A 26,562-nucleotide genomic window follows, 5' to 3' on the forward strand; every position below is an offset into this window, starting at 1 on the left:
GGCTAGGAATGCCTCCGCTATTGTGGAGCTGATGCAGGACTTATTGCCAGAGTTTTATTCTCAGCTTCAGCATTTTGACTTAGCGTCAAAGCAATGGGCACACTTGGCTGACCACTATGCAGCTCGAGATAGGATCCATCGTATTAATCTTGACCATGAGCTTCAGCTTTTCAAAATCACTGACCGGGATGACTTGAAAGTCAAGTTGGCTGAGTATCGGCGTTTCCTCGTTGAATTCTCCGCTACGGGGACTCCCAAGTCATCTGACGACCAGGTCACATTGTTCCTAAATAAACTCCCCAAGAAATACTTCAATTTTGTGGAAGGAATAGTTTCAAAGCCTATCATGCCTACATTCTATGAATTTGAGTGTCAGTTGTTGCGTTACGCACGGTTGTTCGATCAATTTCATATGAATTCCTCTTCAGAGGGGGCTCTTCTTGCTCATTCTCAGAAAGGGCAACAAGGGAAAGGCAAACCAAACCAAACCTCCACCCAAAATCAAAATCAAACTCAAAAGCTAAATCAATCTAGGGATTCTCAAGGAAACTCCCAATCACAACTCAAACTTGGGTGGCAGAATGTACTTAAGAAGAATAGGTATTGTCAGCATTGTCAAAAGGCCGGCCATTTTGATGACGAGTGTCGATCAAAGGCATGAGGCACAACACCAAAACCTAAGCCTCAAATCCCCACCCCTCAGTCGGGCAACCCCCAGCAGGGGAGGCAGGGTGATGGCAAGGGGCAGTTTAAAGGTCAGACAAACACTGCCACCGCACAATCATCTCAGTCGCGACAACGTTCTCAACTCCAGAGGGCTTGTCTGACTGGTCTGCAAAGGCCCATATCGTCTCCATAGAGACATCAGATGCGAGTCTCGTCCACATCTGTGAGTTGCCTCCCGACAAGGTTACTGCAGAGGCCCACTCGTCACAGCCGAGCACTTCAACTCCAGTTCGGATTGTGAACAGTGGAGCTACACATCACATGACTCCTATAGAGGACATTTTCCGTACCCGAGCCCCTGCAGCCGAGCGAGTCCGTGTAGGAAACAACTCCTCGATCAAGATTCAGGCTCAAGGTTGCATCAATTTTGCCACTAACAAGGGTCCGGATCTGGCTTCGCTGGACAATGTATATCATGTCCCTCAGCTTGGGGTGAACTTGTTATTTGTTCAGCAGCTTTGCCGGTTGGGGCGAGCAATTTTCTTTATAGCAACCACAGTCGAGGTTCTTGACTCTCTGACTAGTTTAGTGCTTGCTCGTGGTGAGGCACAGCCTAATGGCCTATACCACATGACACACTTTCTAACTGAGTCGACCGCCGAAGGCTCTATGTTCTATAGCTTCCAAGCCTTAGCCACATCTCGGGAGTCTACACACAATGAGCATCTTTGGCAATTTTGCTTAGGGCATCTTGGTTACGACTCACTTTATGAGTTATCACGCCATGAGCTGGTTGAGGGCCTTCCACGCTTGAAGCTAGCTTGAGATGTCTGTAAAGCCTGTCAGCTCGGGAAGCAACACCGTACCCCATTTCCTGAGCAGTCTACACATAGAGCTGAGGAGCCTCTTAGATTGATTCACGTTGATCTTTACGGGCCGACATCCACTGCTGCTATTAACGGCACGTTGTACTTCTTTTTGATAGCGGATGATCACTCTCAATACATGTGGGTGTATTTCCTCAAGCATAAGTCATATGCTTTCACATATTTTTCTACTTGGGTATTGTTGGTTCATAACCAGACTGGTTGTCGTATTGGGTACATGAGGAGTGATAGCGGTGGTGAGTTTATCTCCCACGAGTTTTCCGAGTTTCTACAGAAGCATGGCATTTCTCGCCAGCTCACCTCTACCAACTCCCCCTCTCAGAATGGAGGCGTACAACGTAGGAACCGTACAGTCATGGAAATGGCACGATCTATCCTGTCCGCAGCAGAGCTTCTTGAGCGCCTTTGGGTCGAGGCTGTTAACACTTCGATGTACATCCTCAACCGGTGCCCGACTGCGGCTCTTCCTCAGAAAACCCCATATGAGGCATTTTTTGGCTCTCAGCTTGTTATTTTCCATTTCAAAGTCTTCGGGTGTCATACGTACACACGCACACCTGATGACAAGATAAGAGAGTACTTACTCCTTGAGCTGATCTCCTTATTTTTATGGGATATTCCTTTGAAGCGAAAGCCTATCGTTTGTTCAATCCTTGGACAAACAAGGTGATCGTTAGGCGGGATGTCATCTTTGACAAGAGGGATATTGTGCAATCTTCTGCACCGGATTCCGACCCGCTTCCTTCTTCCACATCATCAAAGATTGTGCCTTATGAGCTTGGTCTACTTCCCACTCCTGACATTCCTGTAGTTTCTTCACCTCCCAGGCCCCCTTTGCGAGACCCGTTACCTCGCTGGTACTAGCAGACCGTGAGGGATTCGAGGATCCTACCACCGGATTCCACTCCGGAGGGACCTAGAAGATCTGCCCGACTTGCTCCTCAGGCATCATTTGCATCTTTGTTTACAAATGATTACATAGTGCATTCTGAGCCGAATACCTAGCAAGAGGCTCTTCAGCACCCTCAACGGCAAGAGGCCATGGAAAGGGAGCTAGAGAGTATTGACTAAAATGAGACTTGGACATTGGTGGATCGTCCGAGCCACAAGAAAGTCATCAGGACAAAGTGGATTTTTCGGACAAAGCTAAAAGCTTATGGAACTTTAGCCAAGTACAAGGCTCGCCTTGTAGTGCAAGGGTTTCAACAAAAGCATGGTATTGATTATGAAGAGACCTTTGCCCCTACTGCACGGTTGACTTCCTTTTGGTTGCTACTCACACTCGCCACTCACCACGGCTGGCCGATACATCAGGTGGATGTCAAGAGTGCCTTCCTGAACGGATACTTGAAGGAGGAAGTCTATGTGAAGCAGCCACCGGGCTTTCCCTCAGGGAACCCTAGGGATACGGTATTCCGCTTGCAAAAAGCTCTTTATGGGCTGAAGCGAGCGCCACAGTCTTGGTTCCATAGAATGGATGAGTTCTTACAGACTCACGGATACCATTCTACCCCTTATGACCCAAACTTATATATTCGATCCACTCTAGAGGGGGTTAGCTATATCCTGCTATATGTTAATGACTTACTCATCACAGGTTCAGATTCTACTGCCATAGCGGAAATTAAGACTAAGCTTAAAGCTACATTTGAAATGACAAGCCTTGGTTTGTTGTCTTATTTTTTGGGGATGGAGGTAGTTCGTTCTGGAGGATGTATTTTGTGTCACAGCAGAAGTACGCACTTCAGCTTGTGGAACAATACACTTCGGATCAGACACGGCCAGTGGCCACGCCTATTGATCCTACTGTCTACTTGTCGAAGGATACCCTAGGACAGCCCTTCGATGCACACACCTATCGTTCTGTTGTAGGAAAACTTCTTTGGTTAATTCACACTAGGCCAGATTTTGCTAACTCAGTTAGCATACTCAGTCAGTATTTCACAGCACCTAGGATGTCACATTGGATTGCATATCTTCGTGTGTTGCGTTATTTGCCGTGTACTTTTTCTTATGGCTTGACGTATGGTTTTGGTTTATGTTTGCAAGGGTACATTGATTCTGATTGGGCAGGAGATCCTGACACCTGGCGTTCCCATGGCGACTACCTCTTTACCTTGGACACGGCTCCCATTTCTTGGTCCAGCTGTAAGCAAGAGATGGTCGCGGCTTCCACGGCTGAGACTGAGTACCGGGCTCTCTTTGATGGCACTACCAAGGCCATCTATCTAAGAAGTTTACTAGCGGCGCTTCATTTTCCATGTGACTCTCCCACAGTTGTCTACTGTGACAACCAGAGTGCCATTGCCCTTGCGAGCAATCCGATCATCACACCACGAACACGGCATGTGGGAGTCCACTTCCACTTTTCCAGAGAGCAAGTTAAGCTAGGCACTATTCGCCTAGAGTTTGTGCCTTCATCAGTTAATTTTGTAGATATCTTGACCAAGGCAGTCAACCGGCCGGTTCTTCAGTACCTACTACCTAGGATCGGCTTGGGTACACCCTTCCCTACTTCTTCAGCTTGACAGGGAGAGGATGCTTCCCTCTTGCTTTCCCTTCCAGTTTGAGAGGGGACGGCTCCTACTCTTGATCATGAGAATGATGATGCTTACAGTTTTTTAGACATTACATTCACTTATTCTTTTGTATTGTATTATGTGCATTTGTAACTTCATCTGCACTATCAAGATGACCTGATTGTAAAAGGGCACTTTGACAAGTGAACACTTCCCCTGCGAGGGCACTGTCCCAGCGGCACCGTTGCATAGCATATTGCATGAGCATGACATCTTGCATCTCCCTTTGCATTACCCTATGCATTGGCATTCTGTTCATGTCAACATGCATCTGTGCGCATTTATCCCTTTTCGGTCTTTTGGAGTGGTCGACTTTAGGATCCACCATATTCGTAGCATAACACATGGTAGTTTTCCTAAAGGCAGTTTCCCTACCCTTGCTTGCTTGCTTACTTGCTTTGCTTGTCTTGCTAAGCCCACCATTTTTTTTGCCTTTGCCATATTCAACATATGATTGGCACATACACTCACTTTTATCATCCTTAGGCACTTATCCTCGTCAATGCGAGGGATTAACTTGCTAGTTTTATGAATAACTTGGGTTTAAAACTCTCTTTATTTTTTCCTATCTGTCACTTAAACGGTCATTGCCCCTATATTACTTATGTATTTTCAAAACACTTTTCAAAAAAAAAAAACAAAAAAAACAAAACAAAACAAACAAGTCCATTGTTGATTCCATCCGCCTTTGTAGGCCTTGGTAGACCCTTGGGCAGCCGACGAGCACCCTTGGTCTAATACCCTGACCTCTTTGGGGTGATCACTTGGGCTCCCTTGGTAAGATATCCATCGCCTCTGTAGTCTTGGTAGGCCACTGGGCAGCCAACGTGGACCTTTTATCCGATGCCCTGGCTGCTTTGGGATGGGACGCCTTGGGGTAAATCAAAATTTAGGTTGGCCTACTTCTCTCGCCCTATTTTGGGCCTGAGAGGGGGTATTGTGCTAAGAAATGCACTTACCCACTTAAACAGCACCAAAACATGCTTATTTTAGGCTTATTTTAGCCAAAACCCTAAAACGGGGAGCGGATCGAGAAGTGGGAGAGAATCTAGAACCCTAATTTTCTATAAATTGACAACCAGCCCTCCACTCTTTCACAATCTCGTTTTTGCAGGTTTCAAGTATTACTAGCCACACCCCGGTCACAGAGGACATCTCAGCCCTTGCTGTCCATCACTGTTCCCTGCAATCTGGCACCTGTTTCCAGCCCTCCACACGCTGATTGCTGCTGTTTCTGACTAGCGACTGACTGTTATTCATCTCCACTGCTATCGTACAGCCTGCCACGCCAACAAACTGCTGCGTTTGCAGGCTCCAGCTGCCGCCATGACAGTTTTCTCTCTTCTGCCTGCGTTTTTAGTCTGTCCTGCCTGCGTTTTCAGTCTTTCACTCTCCTGCAGGCTCCATTTTTAGTCTTTCTCTCTCCTGCAGTCTGTCCTGCCTACATTTTCAGTCATTCTCTCTCTTGCAGGCTCCGTTTTTAGTCTTTCTCTCTCCTCACTGCTGTTTGCATTAGATCCAGTTGCTCACTGCTGCATTTGCTGGTGTTCAAAATTCAAGGCTGCCTTGCTGCGATTCGGGATCCATTCGGAGTACGACACACTCTCCAGCTCATTACCCCTGCCCTAATCCTAGAGATACAAGAGTTCGAGATTCAATATTCATTCACTGTATAGTGTGTTTGTTGCATGAGCATCGTGTTATTAGTAGTCATATCATTTCATTTATTCACTGTGTTCATTGTCTCTGAGTTACTCTAACCCTAACGCTAACTGTGTTTTTTTTATCAGTCTGTGCTTTGCCGTACGGTTTCTGTTTATGTTTCTGTGTTAGGGTATTTTTCTTTACAACAACTAACACCCCAATTCATACAAGGTGGTCAAGGAACACTATGTCATCACTTGTTGCAATAAAGCTGAAATATTCTTGAGGCAACTATCATAAGCTGCATAGCAATCGATCAAGTGTGCCCACCAATCAAATGCTAGGTCAAAATGTTGTAATCAAGAGTGAACCTCAAGTAGCAAACCTTGCATCGGCTCGACTATGGCTGTGGCATTTCTTATTTTCCAAGAGTAAAAGGCTTGTATGAAGACGATCAATGGTCTAGTTAGGATTCTAGCCCTTGAACAAGGTTCCATAAGTCTTGAGAATCCAACACATGCTGCATGAGATTGGGCCAAGCAATGAAGTTTAACCCAGTAAACCTCTATACGTCCTGTCTGTGGAAAGCCAATCTCTGCCAACAAGCAACGGAGCCAAACTACCTTCTGAGCTATAGAACAAAGTGCATAGTACTCAGCCTCCATAGAAGATAAGGCCGCGGTAGGCTACTTTTCAATGCTCCAAGAGATAGCTCCCAATCCAAGGGAGGAAGCAAGACCTGTAGTGGAGCATCTTGATTCTACATCACCTATCCAATCTCAACCACTCCATCCAACAAGAGTGGCCCCCTCTCCATACATGATCCTAGAGGATCGAGTCCCTTGTAAGTAGCGCAACATGTGCATTGCAAAGCAACTCTCCAATGAGCCTGGTAGGAGACTTTATAAAAGAAGACAACAAGGCCACCACAGAAGAGATATCTTGCCAAGTATGAATGAGCACATTTCTTCTTGTCCACATGGACATAAGCATTGCACCCAAAGATGTGAAAGTGGAACACAGAAGGCTTCTTCCCAAAGAAAGCCTCATATAGAGTCATGTCTTTCAAAGTCGAAGTCAGAGACTTATTACCAATAAGGACTGTTGCGAAAAAGAGAATGAGGAAGACCTCAATGCTCTACTATCAATTGAGCTATCTTAAGCATGGTTCGATTGGCACGCTCCACCACACATCTATCTAAAAACCTAAGATACACTCTCGTCATTGTACCTACAAACGTGCTCACTCTCTACTCTGCTCTCTCTCACTCTCTCTGTCTCTCACTGCGCGTAACAACAGTCTATCTCGATCTTCGTGCCTAACCGGTCCCTACAAACTAGTATCAGAGCTATGGTTGAGGCGTTCGTACCTCTCGAAGTTTAAGCAGGACAAATGAGCAAGTTGTGAGCTGTAGGCATCGTGGGCACCCGCAGGCGAGCAGGAAGTGTCGCAATCAGGCTCGACAGAAGTTGCAGGTGTCGTAGGGCGTGCAACAAGTTGACAAACAACAAGCCGCAATTGACGAGAGCGACAGTCGACTGGAGCAGGGGACTACAGTTGACGTGGACCAAGGGCGTGACGGACAACAACTGAAGCGTGAGCAGGAGACCAGGCGTCGTCGCGTAACGACTGGGCGACTGGCGACAAGCACGAGCAGGCAGGCACCGTCGTCGTGAGCACGCATCGTCAGCGTCACGCGACGCCTAGTGGGTCAATGGACCCATCAAAATTTTCTGTCAAACTCAATCTTTTTTTTTTAATTCCTTTTACCCACTAATGGGCGTTCACGCGTGGAGACACAGCTTCCAATTTTCATGCAATCTTGGCCAAAAATTTCGGGTTTTTCCCAGATTTGGGGAATTTGATGCAGGACAAGCAAATTTGTCTCAAAAATTGCAAGAATTTGTGACATTTTGTCCCCGACATTGGGCCTTTTCATGTACATGCACAAATTGGGCTGAAATTTACCCAATTTTCTCAACATTGATGCACATTGGACCTCGTGCAATTTGGGGCTTTTGCAGTTTGAGCAAAATTTGTGCAGCATTTGGGCATTTTATGTACATGCATGTTGAATTCCACACAATTTCGACATCAACACTAGATAAATTTTGGGGCTTTTGCTGAAATTGCTCTATTTTGGCAACACTGGCCTGTCCCATGCATGACACAGAAAATGCAGATGTGTGTTTGATGCTTTGAGCACAAATTTTTGGGGCTTTTGACCGTTCGTGTCAAATTTTATGCCCGTGGGTACACGTACAACAGAAATTGCAGCTGAAATTTTGGGATTTCTCATGTAATGTGATGCATATGCCCTTGGAACAGCTGTAATCAGTTGGACAATGCTGTAGCACATGGATCAGTGCTTCTGAAAATTTAATTACAGATCTGAAATCTGTGCTTCTGCGTGGTCATTTATTGCTGATTGGTACTTGTTTGTACCTTGGTCACTTGGGTGACAGTTTGGGCCTGCATTTGCTGTTTCTGGTCACATTTGGGCTGAAAATCATGGCTGGCAGCAATGACAGCAATAATCTGATGCACATAAAGAAGCTTGAAGGCGCACATAACTTTGAAATTTGGCAAAAGCAATGCTACAATATCTTGTTACAAAAGAAGCAGGCAAAGCCGATCAAAACCAAAGGGGCAAAGCCCACGGACATGGAACAGGACGATTGGGATGAGTTAAATGAGCTTGCACGCTCAACCATAGAGCTATCGATTTCTGATGCCTTGCTGTTCAACATTGAAGGTTTGGATTCTACATATGCTAAATGGACTAGACTGGAAGAACTGTATGCACAAAAGAGTGTGACAAGCAAAGTGTATTGGCTGAAAAAGCTTATGGATTTGCGTATGAAAGAGGGTACAGCAATGTCTACTCACTTCAATGAGTTTAACTCCATTTTCAGCCAGCTAGTTGCCTTGAAGTTCATGATTGATGAGGACTTTCTTACTTTGCACTCTACCAGTGAGTTGGGATACATTCAGGACTGCTATGAGCAATTCTAATGTAATCCTTTTGTATGCTGATGTAGAGAGTGCTCTACTTATGGAAGAGATGAATCGGCAGAACAATGCATCCAGTAAGTCTTCTAGTGCTTTGCATACTAGGGGCAGATCACAACAAAAGGGCAAATATGATGGCAAGGGACGCAATAAATCACGTGGCAAAGATGTTGAATGCCCTCATTGTGGCAAGAAGGATCACTTTAAACATGACTGCTACAAATGGAAGAAAGAGAAAGGAAAAGACAAGAAGACAGATAATAGCAAGGAAGAGAAGAAGGAAGAGCACTGTAAAAATTGAAGAGGTGAATGTAGTCACTCATGATACTGACAATGAGAGTGGCGTACTCTTTGTCTCTTCACACTTTGGTGCGCATACTTTACTTGCAAATACAGATGATGACATGCATACCTGGATTCTCAATTCAAGTGCTTCCTTTCATGTCACACCTCATCGTGAGTGGTTCTCCGCATATACAGGGGGTCGACATGGTGTTGTCCATCTTGGGACAACTATGCATGTGAGATTGCAGGTATTGGCAATGTGCAGTTATAGTTTCAACATGGCTCTGTCTTTATACTTCAGCATGTACGGCATGTATCTCAGCTCAAGAAGAGCTTGATTAGCACAGGGCAGCTAGATGATGATTGTTTTCATATCACCTTTGGTGATGGAAAATGGAAGATCTCTAAGGGATCTAGGGTTATTGCCAGAGGTTGCAAGAGAGATACTTTGTATCCACTTCATGTATCTAGTGTGTCTAACCATATTGTTGCCGTGACCGAGCAACCAAGCATTTCTTTGTGGCATGGCCGGTTGGGACACATGAATCAAACAGGAATGAAAGTGTTTTCTCATTTGGGTTACTTGCCTTGTCTTCATTATGCTGATTTTGAGCATTGTGATCATTGTATTTATGGCAAACATGCACAGATGTCTTACAAAAAGTCCCTTTCTTTGAAATCTTCTCCTCTAGAGTTAGCACATTCGAATGTGTTTACCCTATTCGTAGCAAGGATGAAGTGCTTAACAAGTTTAAAAGATTTTTGGCATTGGCTAAAAATCAGACAGATAAGACACTTAAGTGTCTTCGCTCTGACAATGGTGGGAAATATGTGGTCAAGGCCTTTCAAGCATTTTGTGACAGCAAAGGGATAAAGAGGGAGCTCACTGCTCCTCATAATCCGCCCCAAAATGGAGTTGCAAAGCATTTGAATCGGACCATACAGGATAAGGTCCGTACAATGCTGTCTCATGCTGCATCATCCCATGGTTTTTAGGCAGAGGCTGTTATGACAGTTGTTCACTTAATTAATCAATCACCAAATAGGTCTTTGGGGGGGGGGAGTTCCTCAAGAAGTGTGGTTGAGTAAGCCACCTTGATATGCTCATCTGTTGAAGATTGAGGTAAAGGGAGCAAGAGAGGATAAGAGCCAAAGAAGCAAAGGATCCTCAAGTACTCAAATCAAACAAAGAATCTTTAGAAATGGGAGAGTGGAATATCACATACCTTGCATTGAAAATTTGAAGCTATTTTATCTTTTTTGATATCTTCTAAACTATCATGATCAATCTTCAATCATCTTTACTCAATATGGAAGAAGAATTATTAGCAATAACGTAAGAAAAGTGCATATGGAATATTTTTGTTTTTGCAAAACTGGAAAGCATAGTTAAGATGACTACATTGAGAACCATTTTCAGCTTGGTTGCAGTTGAGGATATGGAGCTCATACAGATGGATGTAAAGACTGCGTTTTTACATGATGATCTGCATGAAGACATGTATATGCAGCAGCCTAAAGGGTTTGTTGAACAAGGGAAAGAAAAAATGGTATGTAAACTCAAAAGGAGTTTGTATGGGCTGAAACAAGCACCAAGAGAATGGTATCATAAGTTTGATACATTCATGCAGTCCCAAGGCTTTCATAGAAGTCAAGTGGATCACTGCTTGTACACCAAGAAGGCAGCAGATGGCAGCCTGATTATCTTAGTTTTGTATGTTGATGACATGCTGATTGCTGGCAAGGATACACATGCCTTGGATTCATTGAAGCAAAGTCTTCATGGCAGCTTTGACATGAAGGATCTTGGTGATGCAAATCACATTCTTGGCATGCAAATACTCAGAGATAGATCAAAAGGCTTACTCTATCTATCTCAGCAGGAGTATATCTCCAAGGTTTTGCAGCGTTTCAATATGGAGGGGGGAAAAACAAATGGGGTTCCATTGCCTCCATATGTGAAACTTAGTGCAGAGGACAGCCCTACATTTGATGATGACAAGGCTGAAATAGCCAAGATACCATATGCTTCAGCTGTTGGCAGTTTGATATATGCTATGGTTGCTACACGTCCTGACATTGCCTTTGCAGTGGGAGTGGTTAGCAGATACATCGCAACCCCTGGCAAGAAGCATTGGGATGCAGTGAAAGGTATTATGAGATACCTCAAAGGCACAAAGGAATTGTGCATCCGCTTTGGAAAGTAGAAGGCATTTGTTGTTGGCTTTACGGATGCAGACTATGCTGGTCATGCGGACTACAGGAAGTCCACTTTTGGGTATGTGTTTACTTTCACAGGAGGAGCAGTCTCTTGGATCTCCAGGCTACAAAAGTGTGCTGCATTGTCTACTACAAAGGCAGAGTATGTGGCTGCCAATGAGGTATGCAAGGAGGCTTTATGGCTTTCACATCTAATGGGAGAGCTTGACATCTCAGAGTTACCTGTTCTCCATTGTGATAGTCAGAGTGCTATCATGCTAGCACGGAATCCTATCTTTCATGCAAAGACAACGCACATACAAGTGAAATACCACTTCATTAGAGATGTACTTGACAGCAAGAGCATTGAGCTTGCCAAAGTGCATACAGATGATAACCCTGCAGACCTTCTCACGAAGGGTCTTCCAGCAGAGCGGTTTGCTCATTGTCGACAGATGATGGGAGTTGGATAGATATATGTATTTTAGCTTTGTACATACCTAGACTTAGCTGATTCTTTTCTCCTCTTAAGGCACATTGCCTTTAGGTGGGAGGTGTTGGGAATAAAGGCTTCGTGCCTTTTAAATGTGCTCGGGGGTGAACGCACCCTTAGCACTTGTACTTCCACGTATATATCTATCTAAAAATCTAAGGTACACTCTCGTCTTGTACCTACAAACGTGCTCACTCTCTACTCTGCTCTCTCTCACTCTCTATCTCTCACTGCGCGTAATGACAGTCTATCTTGATCTCAGTGCCTAACCGGTCCCTATATGTTTGGATGGGAATATTCCATCCTGATACTATTAATCCCTGCAAAACTTAGAAAAAACATTAGAACAAAACTCGCCATTGAGATCAACTTAGACACCTCGAACCTTGAAAGTAATTTGTGTTTCCACAAACACCTTCTAGTCATAGAAGTTAGAGTACCTCTCACTCTTGTACTCCAAGAAGTCGGCATACATATATGGTGAAATCATCAATAATTTCCATCAAATACTTGGCCTTTCCAAGCGAGGCCATGCCCACATGTCTACATAAGTCAATGTGCACCAACTCTACCGATATAGAAGTCCTCCAAGAAGCAACCTATGGATAAGGCCACCTATGCTACTTGCCTTACAAGCAGTTAGGACATAACATACGAATGGGAGGAAAATCTGGTAGTCCCTCCACTAACATCTTCTCAGAAGCCTTGCATATGGAGTTGAAATTCAAGTGTCCATAACAAGCATACAAAAGTAGCCCAAGCTCATGGGAAGTGCGCGCAACAGGGTAGTGAGCTTATAAAGCCCACCCTCCTAAGTACTCGTCCAAAGAGTAGAACCTGTAGAAGAATCCTCAATTGTCAATATGCTAGGTAAAGACCAACAAATATCTAGTTGATGGATCAAAAGAAGGTTAACATCCAAAGCTAGTACATAAAAAGCTTTGGTTTTTGAAGCCTAATAATCTAGCAAAAGCAGAATAGTCCCCACTCCACGAGCTGGTGCAGAAGAGATTTTACCAATGGTGACCAAACCCCCTCTAGAATGATCTTGAAGCCAATTATATCAATAGGTCATATGGAAAGCAGCCTCACTATCAACAAGCCATGGCTTCTCCTGAATGGAGGAAGAAAGGGTCCTCAACCTCAAATAGATGCAAAAAAATACACTCATTAGTAGTAGGGATAACCTTTGAGTCCTTCGAACCATCGTTTTAGCTTCAAATGGAGATACTTCTGCCAACACTTCTCCTTAGGATGAGCATTGTTCCCACTGTGTGAGCACTTGGGCTTAGACTTCTTCTCGTCCTATTTCATGTTGTTGTCGTTTGCCTTCATATTCCCCTTCTTGTTCCCCCTTCTTGCACTTGCAGTAAATGCTTTAGTAGAGCCAAACCAATTGGCTCCTATCTCTTTGAGACACTTCTCATGCTCCAAGACAAGCAGGGCTAACTCCTCCCAAAGAAGAGTCTTATGGACTCTCGAGATAAGAAGGTTGATGTAGAAAATATCATAAGAGATGGAAGTTGGGTAAGTAGAAACATTGCCTATCCTCCGAAAATATCATGCGTCCAAGGGACGCCAAGGCTTCCCTCGTATCCTCCATTATGTTGATGTGGTTCTTCATAGAAAGAGAGTCGTCAACCAAAAGCATGCAAAGCTTCTTCTCCAAGGTGATACAATGGGCAAAAATTTTCTAATGATAGAAAGAAGAAAGCTTTTGTCTAGGCTTCTGCGGTCGTCTTTAACCTACATACATGAACAAGGATAGAATCTTGTAGCTCATAAAGAGAGAGGAGTGGGCTCGAGTTGAGCTCATCCCAAAGGATTGCACAATCCATAGATGAAATAATAGTGGGATCCTCCATAGATGAAATCTTGTAGCTCATAAAGAGAGAGGAGATGGGCTCGAGTTGAGCCCATCCCAAAGGATTGCACGATCCATAAAGAGAGAGGAGATGGGCTCGAGTTGAGCCCATCCCAAAGGATTGCACAATCCATAGATGAAATAATAGTGGGATCCTCCATAGGCCTAGGAATAGGGGTAGTCACAAAAGCCAAAAGATCAAATGTACATTGTATAAGGAATACACTCCACGTTGCAAGACCAAAGGGAGTAACTAGATCCATCCAAACAAATCTTTGGGTAAAGAAGGAAGAACAGGCACCTGTATGGAAGGTGCTATCATAGGGCATCCTTGGGCCAAAAGGATGGGCTCTATGAGAGAGATGAAGAGAGGGGGAGGAGATGGCTGCTCCAATCTTTGCAACCTATCAGGTGATGGTTCCCATGTAGAATGGGATTCTGACCTTTGATCTTCACAATGATCAAGACACCTATCAAAGGGAGCATGTATAGACTCCTCATCTGAGTCATCAAAGCCTTGGAACTAGTGATAATCCATGTTTGTCTCGACTCTCTAGGCCTACAAGCATACCAAATCTGTTGTGTTTTGTTGTAGAAGAGCCCAAACGGAGAGAATAATCAGCTGCACCTGCAAGAAATTAGTTGTAGATGTCTCACCTTTGTCAAAAGCACCTGTAGAACGCAAAAAATCTGTGTTTTCTGCAGCAAACAAGAAGCTGAAATTTTGTGTTTTCAACAATAGGGTGGTCTTCTCTGTAGGAAACTTCCATGTTCTCACTTAGGCGGTGATATTCTATGAGAATACACAACAAAAGAGAAACATGAATACAAAGAGAAAAGAATAAGAGAAAGACATCAAGAATGGAAGAGAAATCTGCACTGAATCTGAAAACAATGCTGAATACAACAACGATGGACTGATCAGTCCTTGCACACAACCCAAAGCGTCACTAGGAGGGCACCAGATCAAGCTGATGATGATGGCAGCGCTGGGGAAGGAGTGTGCAGCCTGTAGAAAACACAAGTGATCTGCCCCACCCCAAGTGGCCTGCTATAAATAGTAAAAAACCAGCCCAACTGACTGACCTACCATAAATGCCACTAAAATTAGCAATCAGCATGCCAAAACTTTTAGCACTTATGTTTGGCATGCACTGTCATCTCCTCCCCAATGCCTCAATCTGAGTCAAACACGGACATTAGTAGCTCTGGCATGTTTGTCATGTGCTTTGACAGAGAAGGCAGCTCATTTTAGAGTTTGCATTTCTTCTAGTTGGTGTTTGGCACTTGTGCAGCCCAAGATGGTTGCGGACTCTCGTGTCAACATGTGCAGTTGCCAGCATTTATTGCTGCCACATCAGCATTTTATGCAGGTCAGACAGCATTTATGGCCTTCTTTATTGCTGGTTGGCCAGTTTCCAGCATATTCGGCTATTTATAGCCGTACCCAGCTAGCTGGTCGTTCATTCACTTTCTGACATAGGTGCTCCATCAGGTGGCTGCAGTCTTCTCCATCTCTGGCATGGACAACAGACTGCATACTCTCCCTCACCGTTACTATCCCCATCACCATCGCTCGCTTTGGTCTTGTAACGTGGAATGTATTCTTCACACCTTCGATCTTTGGGAGTTTGTAACCCACCCTATTCCCCATCCCATGGAGGATCCTAGAGTGGGATTGACAATGGATCATGCAACCCTATGGAATCGGTTCAATTCTAGAGCTCAATCTTTCCTCTTTATAAACTTACAAGATTCTGTCCTAGTGCATGTGTGCAAGTTGCAGTAGGCAGCGGAAATGTGGAAAAAACTTACTTTTTTATACCATCAAAAGCCATTTGTCCATCAGCTTACTCTAGAGAAGAAATTACGGATGCTCACTATTGATGACTCTCCTTCCAAGAAGGATCACATCAACACGTTGGAGGATATGAGAATGAGCTTTCTTCCCTCGACAAGATCATCTCATCAAAGGATATGACCATGATTCTTTTGACTCGGCTCTGCCCTCTCCAAAATATGATGTCTTCTACACCAGCCTGCTTACAATGAGGGCCCAAGATACTCTTCTATGGGAAGAGTTTGCCCCACTTGTCTTGGAGAATGATGAGTGTCTAGAAGAGGTAGCCAATGGATCCAGCTCTACGAAAGCTTTTACTGCAAGTATGGGAGGAGGAGAAGAAGGAGAAAACAAAGGCCAAGCCCCAGAGGGAGACATAAAAACATTCCTCAAGCTCTTAACATAGATTGAGAGAAGCCTTGATGCCCACACTATGGAAAGGGGACACATCCTCAGAAGTGTTGGAAGTAGTACCCTCACCTTCATCTGGGAGCGAAGAATGGAGCTACATCATCCGAGCCTTCCTCTACCTCTACACCAACTGTTATCCATGAGTCCGTGTTCCTTCATATTTATGAGTTGGAGGAGCCTTCTTCCATGGTTGACTCATCTTTAGAGATCCCTTGGCTCATTGACAATGGTGCTTCGATCATATGACTCGACAAGGAGATATGCTACAATATGTTTGTCCATCTAAGGGTTAAGTCACCATTCGTGACATTTCTATGGTGCCTATTATTGGTATTGGCACTTTGCCATTATTGCCAAACCGTTCCTCGCGCTCCATTTTGGAGGTCCTACATGTTCCAAACTTGGGCTTTCCACTCCGCCCAGTTTAAGGCCTTACTAGACTTGGTACCCGAATGGTCTTCACCGAGCAAGTCATGTTTATTGAGGATTTTTCTTCGCCAGTTGTTTTAGCAATAGGTTGGTAAGAGAGCGGGCTCTACAGGCTCCATTCCCCTTCTCTTATGCAAGGTCCTCCGAGGTAGTTATCAATTCCTACCCCCGTTCCTACTTGTACACCCTCTATTCCACAGGTTCTTTCCCATCCCCCACCCTCTCCTCCAGTGGTTTCCTCATACCACCCCCCATCCCTTTTAGAGGGGAATGATATCAGTGATGCGGTTGTGGCTTTCCTAGACCCTAGTGTTTCAGAGAGGGATTCCTAGGATCATGAGGAGCTTCTTCGTCGGTGGTCTAAATTGACGGCCTTCATCGGCATTGATACTTTTCTTGTCACCCTCGGATCTACATCTTTTTCAGCCTTCAAACCCATCTAGGATCTGAGAGGGGGTGTTAGCAGTCAGGTTTGTCATGCACTATCATCTCCTACCTGTGAGCCTTTATCTAAGTCAAACAGGGACATTAGGAGCTCTGACATGTTAATCATATGCTTTGACAGAGGAGCCAGCTCATTTTAGAGTCTACATTTCTTCTTTTAGTCTGTGTGTGGCACCTATGCAGCCCCAGATGGCTGCAGACTGCCATGTTTGCATTTACTGTGAAATCGCCAGCATTTATTGCTGCCACATTAGCAGTCACCAGCAGTTTGTGATGCCCCGTCAGCATTTTATGCAGGTCGGACAGCATTTATGGCCTTATTTATTGCTGGTCAGTCAGTTTTGAGCATATTAGGCTATTTATAGCCATACCCAGCTGGCTGGTCATTCATTCACTTTCTGATACACATGCTCTGTCAGTTGGCTGCAGTCTTCTCCATCTCCGGTGTGAGGACAGCAGGCTGCATACTCTCCATCACTGTCAACAATGTTCTCATCATTTTTCAGCCTGATCCAGTGCCCTCACTGATGCCTTGGGCTGCGTGTAGGGACTGATCAATCCTCATTGTATTCAACCTTCTTCTTTGTTCTGTGCAGATCAATCTTCTCTTTCTACTTTCCCTTCCTCTCTCCTTTTCTCTCAGTGTTCATGATTCTCTTCTATTGAAATTGGCCGACCAGCACTAACTACTTATGAAAATGCTTACGTGGCACTAACTGGGGCAAACCACAATTGGACAGGCTGTCCAGCCCCTAGCAAAGCTGGAAAATGACTGTCTACTCAGTGTGAACACACCTGACACTAAGGAAGAAATGCACACAAAACAGAATGGGAAAACGCAATCAGAGCTCCAGTGTCTCCATCAGCTCACACCCAAGAGATGACAAACTGACAAAATATGGCAGCCTAACACATTCTTCAGTCTCTCTCCCGTCCAACAAGTTGGCACCCTAATCATCAAAGTTCCTACTCCTGCATTTGGGTTTCTAGCAGGTCGCCTTGCTGTCCACAACATCCTCACTGCTTCGGCAGTTCATTTGCTGGACTAGTGACTCTATCATACAAATTGTGACCTGTCACAGCTGGTTTGTACCTGTGTTTTGCTGAGTAGGAGGGCATGTAGCAGATATCATCATCAACACTCATTCTCCATCTGTCTAAGACCTATTACAACCTGTTTACACCTGCATATTACATCATGGAGACTCCTTCACAATGGCGATATCATTTTCAGTGTGTTCGACCAGCTTGCAGTCCTCTTACTGCTGCATTTGGTCGGCAGCTGTTCTTCAACAGCAGACACCATCCACACTTTTGCATTTTCTCCTCCAATCGGTTTTCCAAATGTCAAATTGCTAGCAGCCATTATTCCAAATAGAGTACAGCATCATCTGCAGCTCAAGGACCGCATTTCGCTCCCTCTACTGCTCAGTGCTGTCATCCAGTGTGGCCAACATACCCCTGCCCAAAGGATTTCATTTCTCTCCCTCCACAGAGCACCCTCTCGGCCAGGACAGTACAGTCATTTCCATGCTTTGATCAGCTCCATCGACTCAACTCTGCTCATCTCAGTACTGATCTTAGCCTCACTGTCTATTACTTCTCAATGTATGACTTAGCAATCAATCCTGTGCAGCCATGAAGCAGAAGTACCGAGATACAGTTGGGGTGTGTTCTTCTTAAGTGCACTTCAAGTGGCATTTAAACACTAGAACAAAAGTTTGTCCCTCTGTAAAAGTGTTATGATACAGAATTCTGATTAACAAATCAAAGAGGCAGTTTCTGTATAGTGTGAACCCCTCCTAGCTCTATGGCCCTTATAATACATTTAGGCCATCACTTTATGAGACCAAAACAACAAACACAACATTTAATGAGACTGTTGGGACAGATTTCTAAATATCAGATTTAAGAGGCTGTATATAATGCAGATGCTTCTCATTCTACAGCCATTAGAATGCATTTTGGCCTAGCTTATAAGACTTTAGCTAAACTGATTCAGATGCACCCTCCTGCATCGCTTTTTACCTGCTGTCCTTGGTAGACACACTTTACTGATTCAGATGCACCCTTTATTCCTTCTAGCACCTCCATAGGAGTGCTACTTTCCACATCAAAACCAGCAGCACGCCATTGTGGTAGCCCTCCATCTAGGACCACGACGTTGTCATGACCAAAAGCTCGGAACATCCTACATGTTCGGGCATTATATACTCCGTCAGGATGTCCTCATCAAGATGAAAATCCCGAAGTTCAAGCCCCCAATTATCTGCATAGTATGAACATAATCTATACACATATTTTTAGTGATGTTTATACCACACCAAAGCAAATTTGGCAAATGATGTTTGCTTCTTTGGCTAGGAGAAAGGACATTGAAGTTGAGGGAGTAAGAAAAGAATAATATACATGTCATGATATCACAATGAGTAACCACAGAAAGTTATGGACTATACCACCAGACTCGTGCTGCACTGAATATTCCTGCCCCATCATATACAACCAAGGTATCACTATTGCAGATGCCTAGAGAAGATACAGCAGCAGAAAAAGCTGACTCTGATGGCAACATGTGGGGCAACTGCAGTGTGAAGAAATTTGTTTTTCAGGTTAATGAGGAAGTTGGCAAGAATGCAATCATAATAGGAACTCTTCCAAATGCACAAAATCTTGTGTGCCTACTTACATTGGAGGTGGGATCTACCACTCCATCAACATCAAAGAAGAGAGCACCTGGAATATGAGAAACCTGCACACAAAAAACATTAGAAACCTGCATACAAAATATGTGACCCCAAATTTGCGTTTTAAAATACAAGTTGTCTTGAGTATCACTTATATGAATAAACCTGGCTCAGATTACTACACCTTGTATTCTTGAAAAGGATCCCTTTTCTCATTTGGCATGTACCAAGATGCATCCAACACCTGCAACAATAGCAATTTCTCAAATCTGTATATTTCAGCAATGCGTAAATAGCAATATGCATCAACTGAGCACAGTTTCTATAATAAAGCCTAAACATGACAATACTGGCTGGGAATGTGTGTGAAACCTGGAAGACATCAAACTAAAATTTGAAAATAAAAAATATACACAGATGGTTGAGCACGCAGAGACTTTCTAGGTTTAGATTCATGACATGTAATCCTTGTCAAGCTACCCAAGATACACACACTTGTGTTCACTCGCTAACATTTGGGCCACAGAGACATGACTGGACAGGGAAAAGTGTTAAGGTCTCACCAGTCTAGATAGATTAGAGACGTTAGAGGCACAACCAATGTAGCCAAAAGTTTCAGAAATGGGAGAATGGACCTGAACCCGGGTGATCTATCCATGACCAGGATGAAGCTTGGGTGAAACTAAGTGGGAGTTAGGTTGTGTTATGCACTAGCTTAAGTGGGGATTCTAAGGCCTAGCTTATTTGTATCTTTCAATATAAACTTACTTGAAAGTGGGTTTGGGACCCCATGGAGTCTTGAAATATTCTCTCTCAAACCCCTACACTCCTTACATTCGAGTTCAATAATGCTAATGATAGAGCCCAACGGTTGGCTCCAATTGAAGTATCAAGGTAAAGTTATAACAAAGAGGTGATTCTACCAAATCATCCTCCTCCATCCATTTCGCATCAAGTGGTGCATAGTTCTAAACCTCGAACGGTGACAAGGGACTCTACCCTTAACCTTCCTTTCCTTATGTGCAATATCTACTCAAGAACCAAGTTTTCATCCAAGTTCCTCAGACTTTGGCTCCATCTTATCACTAATATCCTCAGGCACATCACCACAAAAAGACCTAAGAAGACTCACATAAAAAGCATTGTGAATCTTCCAATGACTAGATAGCTTCGGTCTATAAGTCATCTCATTGATTCTTTGCAACATTTCAAAGGGACCATAGTACCTCATATTGAGTTTGGGAAAAAGATGCTCTTTACCATTCATTTTCTTTAACTTGGCCTTTTCAAAGCATAACAAGACCCAATCACCCTTTAAACACCAAAGCTCTACAGTGACGGTTAATTGCTTTCTTTCACTTATCTCACGTCTTTTGAAGAGCTACATTCACTTTAGCATAAGCTTCATCCATATTCTCAACATCCTTATCAACCTCAAATACCTTATCCTTTGTATCCAAAATGGGTGGGACTTTCTTCCCCCCTTCCACAATCTCAAACAATGCCTTGACATAGTGAAACTATGCATTGTGTTGTTATAAGCATATTCCATAAGAAACAAAAACTATTCCCATTTGGTTGTATGCTCAAACACATCATTTCAAAAGATATAAAACAATAGCATTTGCCTCTTCAAACTGCCCATTTGTCTATGAATGAGAAGAAGATAAGGACTTTAGGGTCGTACCCATATTCTCAAAACTCTCTCTCCAAAAGAGACTCATCGTGCAAGGTGTTGAGAAACCACTTCTTCAATTTACACACTTCATTTAGGGCTTCGCACTCACTACCCCAAAAAGGATTGGTGTCCACACTTTGGTCATTTTTCAGTGGGCACCCACACAATGGTGCACCACCCTAGATAGTTTTGTCAAAGTGAAGCAATGCGGAAGCAAATGACCGTGACAAAGAGTGAACAGAGAGAGAAGAGTGTCATGAGGACATGTATTTTTGAAACCTCACTTAACATGTGGATTAACTTTTAATCACATGATTAAGTAAATGTTGCACATGTGAAGTGCAATAGGGGTTAGAGTAAATTTATGAGCCTGGGACCCGAGAAAATCACGAGATGTCAAAGGCAAAAGTTGCTATAAGTTATGCCGCATAGGTACTTGGTGGTATCTGATGCCAGTTGTTGGCGTAGGTTGTGGCATTAGAGAAGTGGCGTTTAATGGTACCTAACGCCAATCTGATGGTCAAATATGGCACAGAGACACTCAAGAATGGAAGTTGCCTAGCCAATTTAATTATTGATCAATTAGACTATTTTTAAGGGCACTGAAATAATTATTAGATTAATTTTCAGTATTTAAGGACTGAGAACTAATATTTAATTATGGTTAATGTTGGACAAACTATTTGGGAAGGCTACTACTTGTCAAAAATGCCCATGCAAGACTGAAAAACGTCTTTAGAGGCTCAAGAGAGGCATTTTTAGTATATTCAGCCTCCAAGAGAGAGGGAGGAGATGTTGCTAGTCTGATTTGCAGCCATTGGAGGACCTTCTGAGGCAGCCAAGGGCAAGAGAAGACCAATCAACAGCAAATGACAGTATCTACAGGCTGTTGAGTCAGAGCAACAACAATAAATGACTGATTTTCTTTAGTTCTTTGCATCTACAAGCTGTTGTGGCCGGGCAACAATTGCATTTGACTGCTTTTCAGTCATTCTTCGCGACAAAAGTCTAAATTTTCTCTCTCTACAGCTTTCTCTCTCATTTTCCAGCCATTTCACAGCCTTGCTCTAAATATCTTATCATTTGGACCGTTGAAGGCTGAGAGATTGCAAATTTCTCTACTGTGATCCCTAATTTACAGCAGAAATTAGGACTTAGCAGCAGCCTTGGAAAGCGTGCCAAAAATTGGAAGCTCCAAGACTTAGATTCAACATGACTGAAGGTGAATTTCAGCTAAATTCAAGTGGAAGACTAGCCAACCATTGAATTTGCGACATTTCCATCGTCTATGAAGTGGGTGAAGGCCAATTAAGTGTCCGAATCAAGGGGCAAAATAGATTGAAGACTTGCTAGTCACTTTGGACAGCAAGGGGAGTTTGGATTGCGAAGGGGATCAAGAGAATCCCATTGTAAATCAACTTCTTCTTCAATAAAGCTAAAGAAATACCAAAAGGGAAACCAATTTTGGGGGCAATCGGATGTGCATTGTCCAAGATCAATAGATAAATTTGTATTTTCAAGTTTGCATTAATTGTTTGCTGTTGTAATTGAGTTGTAATTAAGGATTTACCACCCCTTCACAGAAGAAAGGCTGGTTACATGGTTCCATTGCCGAGATACCATCAAATCCTTTGAATTGGTGAGCCCGTGGTACTTGATTGCAACTTGGGACTATTGCATTATTGCTAAAATTGTTCTCAGCAGTGAATTACAACAAGCATGTCTTCACATGGTGATACGGGATCAAGTGGAGAGGATACATCACTCCCTCCTTGGTCAATCACGTGGTGAAGGGGGAAATGCAAGGACTGATATTGGGCATGGTTCTCAACATGGACAGCATGCTGAAAATGTGGAAAATGTCCCAAATGTTGGCACTTCAATGCATAAAGAGGCTGATGACCAGCAAGGGGCTGAAGAATTTGATGATAGCTTCAAGGATCAAATGTGTACAACAACAAATCTTTTTGCTGAATTGGCAAAGGATCCCCAATTTACTCGATTCTTGAATGCCCCAAAGAAGGACAGCAAAGGCAAAGAGAAAAAGACACCTTCTACAGCTTCGGGACAGCCACAAGATTCGAAGGAAATGCCTAAGCCTTCTTTAGAAGAGCCCAAAATGCTTGATGATCACAAACAGTTGGTATCCATGGGACAGCAAGTGCAAATGCATGGCCAACTTGGTAGTGCCAATCCATGGGAACATGGGCAACAAGGCAATTATGCACTTGCAAGCATGGGATAGCAAGGATACTTTGGTAGTGGTACCATTTTTCATGCTTTGGTTGGATAGGCACCACATATGGGAATGTATGGCATAAATCCCTATGGTATGCAACAGCCAATGCATGGCTCACAACACCCAATATATCTGGGTAAAGCAAGTGGAATGCCTAATCCCATATATTGCAGAATAGGCATGATGCCTGGGGCACGAAGCAAGCCATATAGATATATATTGGCACCCCCAAGGACTATTGGAGCACAAGGATTTGGTGCTGGTCATGTAGGTGCTTCAGATAGTGTTGGTTTTTATGCAAATACAACCAATGCACCCTTTTTGCAGCAGCCCATTTATGATAACTTGACTCCCATAGGTCTGCCGAAGGACTATGATGAAGGTGGCAAAAGCGTGAAGTTTGAGCCTTTCAGTGGTGCACAAGATAGACTGAAAGCACTTGTTTTTATTTAGCAATTTGATGCAGCCTATTCTAGAGGCAACTTCACAAAGGCATCTAAGATACGCAAGGCAGCCACATTTTTAAAGGGAAATGCATTGCAGTGGTGGATTACACTTCTTATTCAAGGGAAGTCACCTACCACTTGGGTCCAATTCAAGTAAATGTTTGCTTCAAATTGATTGACAAGTATCTTTGAAGTAGACATTATGATAGCTTGGAATTAGTTGAATTCCAAAGATTGCAAGAACTTGGATCAGTATAATAAGAAGTTTTGGGATGCATTGTTGCCAATTACTTCTTATTAAACAGTACCCCTCCATGAGCAGGTGGAGAAGTATATTTATGGTTTGCCAAAGGGTATTCGGGATTTTTGCATTAAGTCCACTGTTTTCAGCATGTCTTAGCTTATAGAAACTGCTACTACAGGCGACACATTGTTGCGTGGAGAGGATACAGGATTCCACGATGATGATACCAAGTCACATGTCAAAGAGGCAAAAGCTTAGAAAAAGGGTAAATCTGAAAATAAAGCTGAAAATCAAGGCAGATCTGAAAAATAAGGCTGGAAAGAGGAACAGATCGCAGAGAAAGAGTGGGAAAAGTGATGCACTGTCATGTAAACCTCAGTGATCGGCTGTCAATATGGTTTCTCACACTGAGTTGGATGCCATGAAAGAGCAATACATTGTTGATTCGAACTTTGCTAATGTTTATGATCAGCTTTGCAATGCCCAAAGGCATGGACACTTTGTGTAAGAGATGGATTTCTGATGATGCATGGACGACTATGTGTCACAAAGCAATTAAGGCCTAGAGTTATCTCTGAAAGTCATGCTCCTCCGTATGCAAGACATAGAGGTATTGATGCCACGATCAAGGCAGTGGAGCATTTCTTTTATTGGCCAACTTTGAGGTATGATGTAGAACAATTTGTTAAGACATGCATTGTATGCCAGAAGATAAAGCATGATAGGCAAAAGATATCGGGTTTGTTGCAGCCCTTGCCTATTCCAGATAGGCCTTGGTAGAGCATTGCAATGGACTTTATTTTTTAGCTTCCTAAGACACCCACAGGGAATGATGGGATATGGACTATCATTTGCAGGTTTAGCAAACAAGCCCATTTCATTCCAATGAGGAAGAAAATAAAGGCTGATCATATGCCACAATTGTTTTTACAGCACATCTTTAAGTATCATGGTATGCTAGAGTCGATCATTAGTGATTGAGACCCCCAGATGACCAGTTTATTTTGAAAGGGTTTGTTTGAGAATATGGGTACCACATGAAATTCTCATCATCCTTCAATCCGCAAACAGATGGTCAATCTGAGGAAGCAAATTCCATAGTGTTAGATCTTTTGAGATGCTATGTTTCAGACCACAAGACGACGTTGTAGTGTTGCACATCCACACATGGAAAAACTACAAAATCTCTACAGGATTTACAGGAAGCAAAATTGGTTTACTAGAATAGTCTAAAATCTCTAGTATCATGTCTAGATGACCTAATTCTCACTTTAGATGGATCCAAACATATACTGTGACTTATTTTGAAGGGAATAAGTCGTCCAAGACAAAAGATGAAGAAAAATAGAGTGATTTACGAAAGTCAATATTTTCGTCTATTTTTTCTGGATTTTCGCAATTTTGCCCGCCTTGGCTTGCTGACCAAATGCATTGCGATCATTTTGAGTACCCGGAGACTATATTCGAAGTTCATATCACAAAGTTATGATCCAAACAAGTTGCAAACAAAAATAGGGCGGAAAAAACGAAAATAGTGAAAAGCAGTAAAAAAATGCATAAGCTTTAAAGCTAAACGCCTTAAGCTTTTATGAGTGGAAGGGAATGGAAAAAAACTATAAAAGGGAGGACAAGGAGAGAAGGAGGAGCCATCATCAAACCAAGGGAGAGAGGCTAGAGGTTGAGCTTGTATCCCTCGCCTTCTTCGAAAACCGTCATCGAATTTTGGAGAGAAGGCTTGAAGACGAGCTTTCAGCCCCTTGCCTGCATCGAAGTTTCCATCATCGCCTTCCTTGAAGATCTTTCCACAAATCATGACATCTCACCTTCTTCTCAAAATTAATAGATGCAGTTATCTATGTAGTAGCAACAGCAGTTACATCAGCAACAATTGGATCAACAACGAATGTTACATCAAGAACAAGAGCATACGCATGGTGCAACCAAAGCGATCGAGGTTGTGGTTAGTGAGCGTAAATTATTTGATGGCCGGAATGTTTCAACCTATCTTAAAGCCTTTGAAAGCCAAATGTGCTTCTTTGGAGTTCCATCCAATCGAAGCAACTATTTCCTACGGCTTGTCACGCCTGCTTTGCGGGTCAAAGTGACTGATTTATTCGTGCAAGAATCAAACTGCAATGTTTTCAAGAAGGCGCTTAAAGATGAATATTTTCTGGAGGATTATGGTATTGCTACGTGGAAGACATTCAGAGAGTGGATCTATCAGTCTAACAAAGGACTTGTTGCTTCTGAGTTGTTGCGGGAGTTTGAAGAATGATACAACCAGTTGGATGCACGAAAGCAAAGAGCTCTAAACTCAGAGAAAGTGGAGTTATTCTTACAAGCGGCTGATCCTGCACTTCATGACGAGTTGGGAGAGCTTCTTGAAGACCGTATGCAGCCTATGGGATTGAATACTGATTGGCAGAATGTTGTTGATGCGGTTTCCACATTGACAAAGAGAAGGAGGAAATGGAAGGCTCGCTTGCAAAACCGCATGCAATCAACCCCAACGATGTC

General features: G+C 43.3%; 1 protein-coding gene across 1 annotated transcript in view; it reads right to left on the bottom strand.

The window, feature by feature from the left end:
* The window catches only part of LOC148022212 (thiosulfate/3-mercaptopyruvate sulfurtransferase 2-like), a 66,585-nt gene that overhangs the window by 4,666 nt on the left and 35,357 nt on the right, over nucleotides 1–26,562 (bottom strand). The window contains exons 3-6 of the mRNA XM_087697859.1: nucleotides 19,623–19,682; nucleotides 19,441–19,503; nucleotides 19,211–19,335; nucleotides 18,783–18,945 (exon numbers count right to left, since the gene is read on the bottom strand). Of these exons, the coding sequence (XP_087553985.1) occupies nucleotides 18,783–18,945; nucleotides 19,211–19,335; nucleotides 19,441–19,503; nucleotides 19,623–19,682 (411 nt within the window). The remainder of the gene's footprint in view (nucleotides 1–18,782; nucleotides 18,946–19,210; nucleotides 19,336–19,440; nucleotides 19,504–19,622; nucleotides 19,683–26,562) is intronic.

Source organism: Lygodium microphyllum, chromosome 17 (assembly GCF_053477565.2).
Source record: "Lygodium microphyllum isolate KBCC chromosome 17, Lygodium_microphyllum_v1.1.10, whole genome shotgun sequence".
NCBI classification, from domain to species: domain Eukaryota; kingdom Viridiplantae; phylum Streptophyta; class Polypodiopsida; order Schizaeales; family Lygodiaceae; genus Lygodium; species Lygodium microphyllum.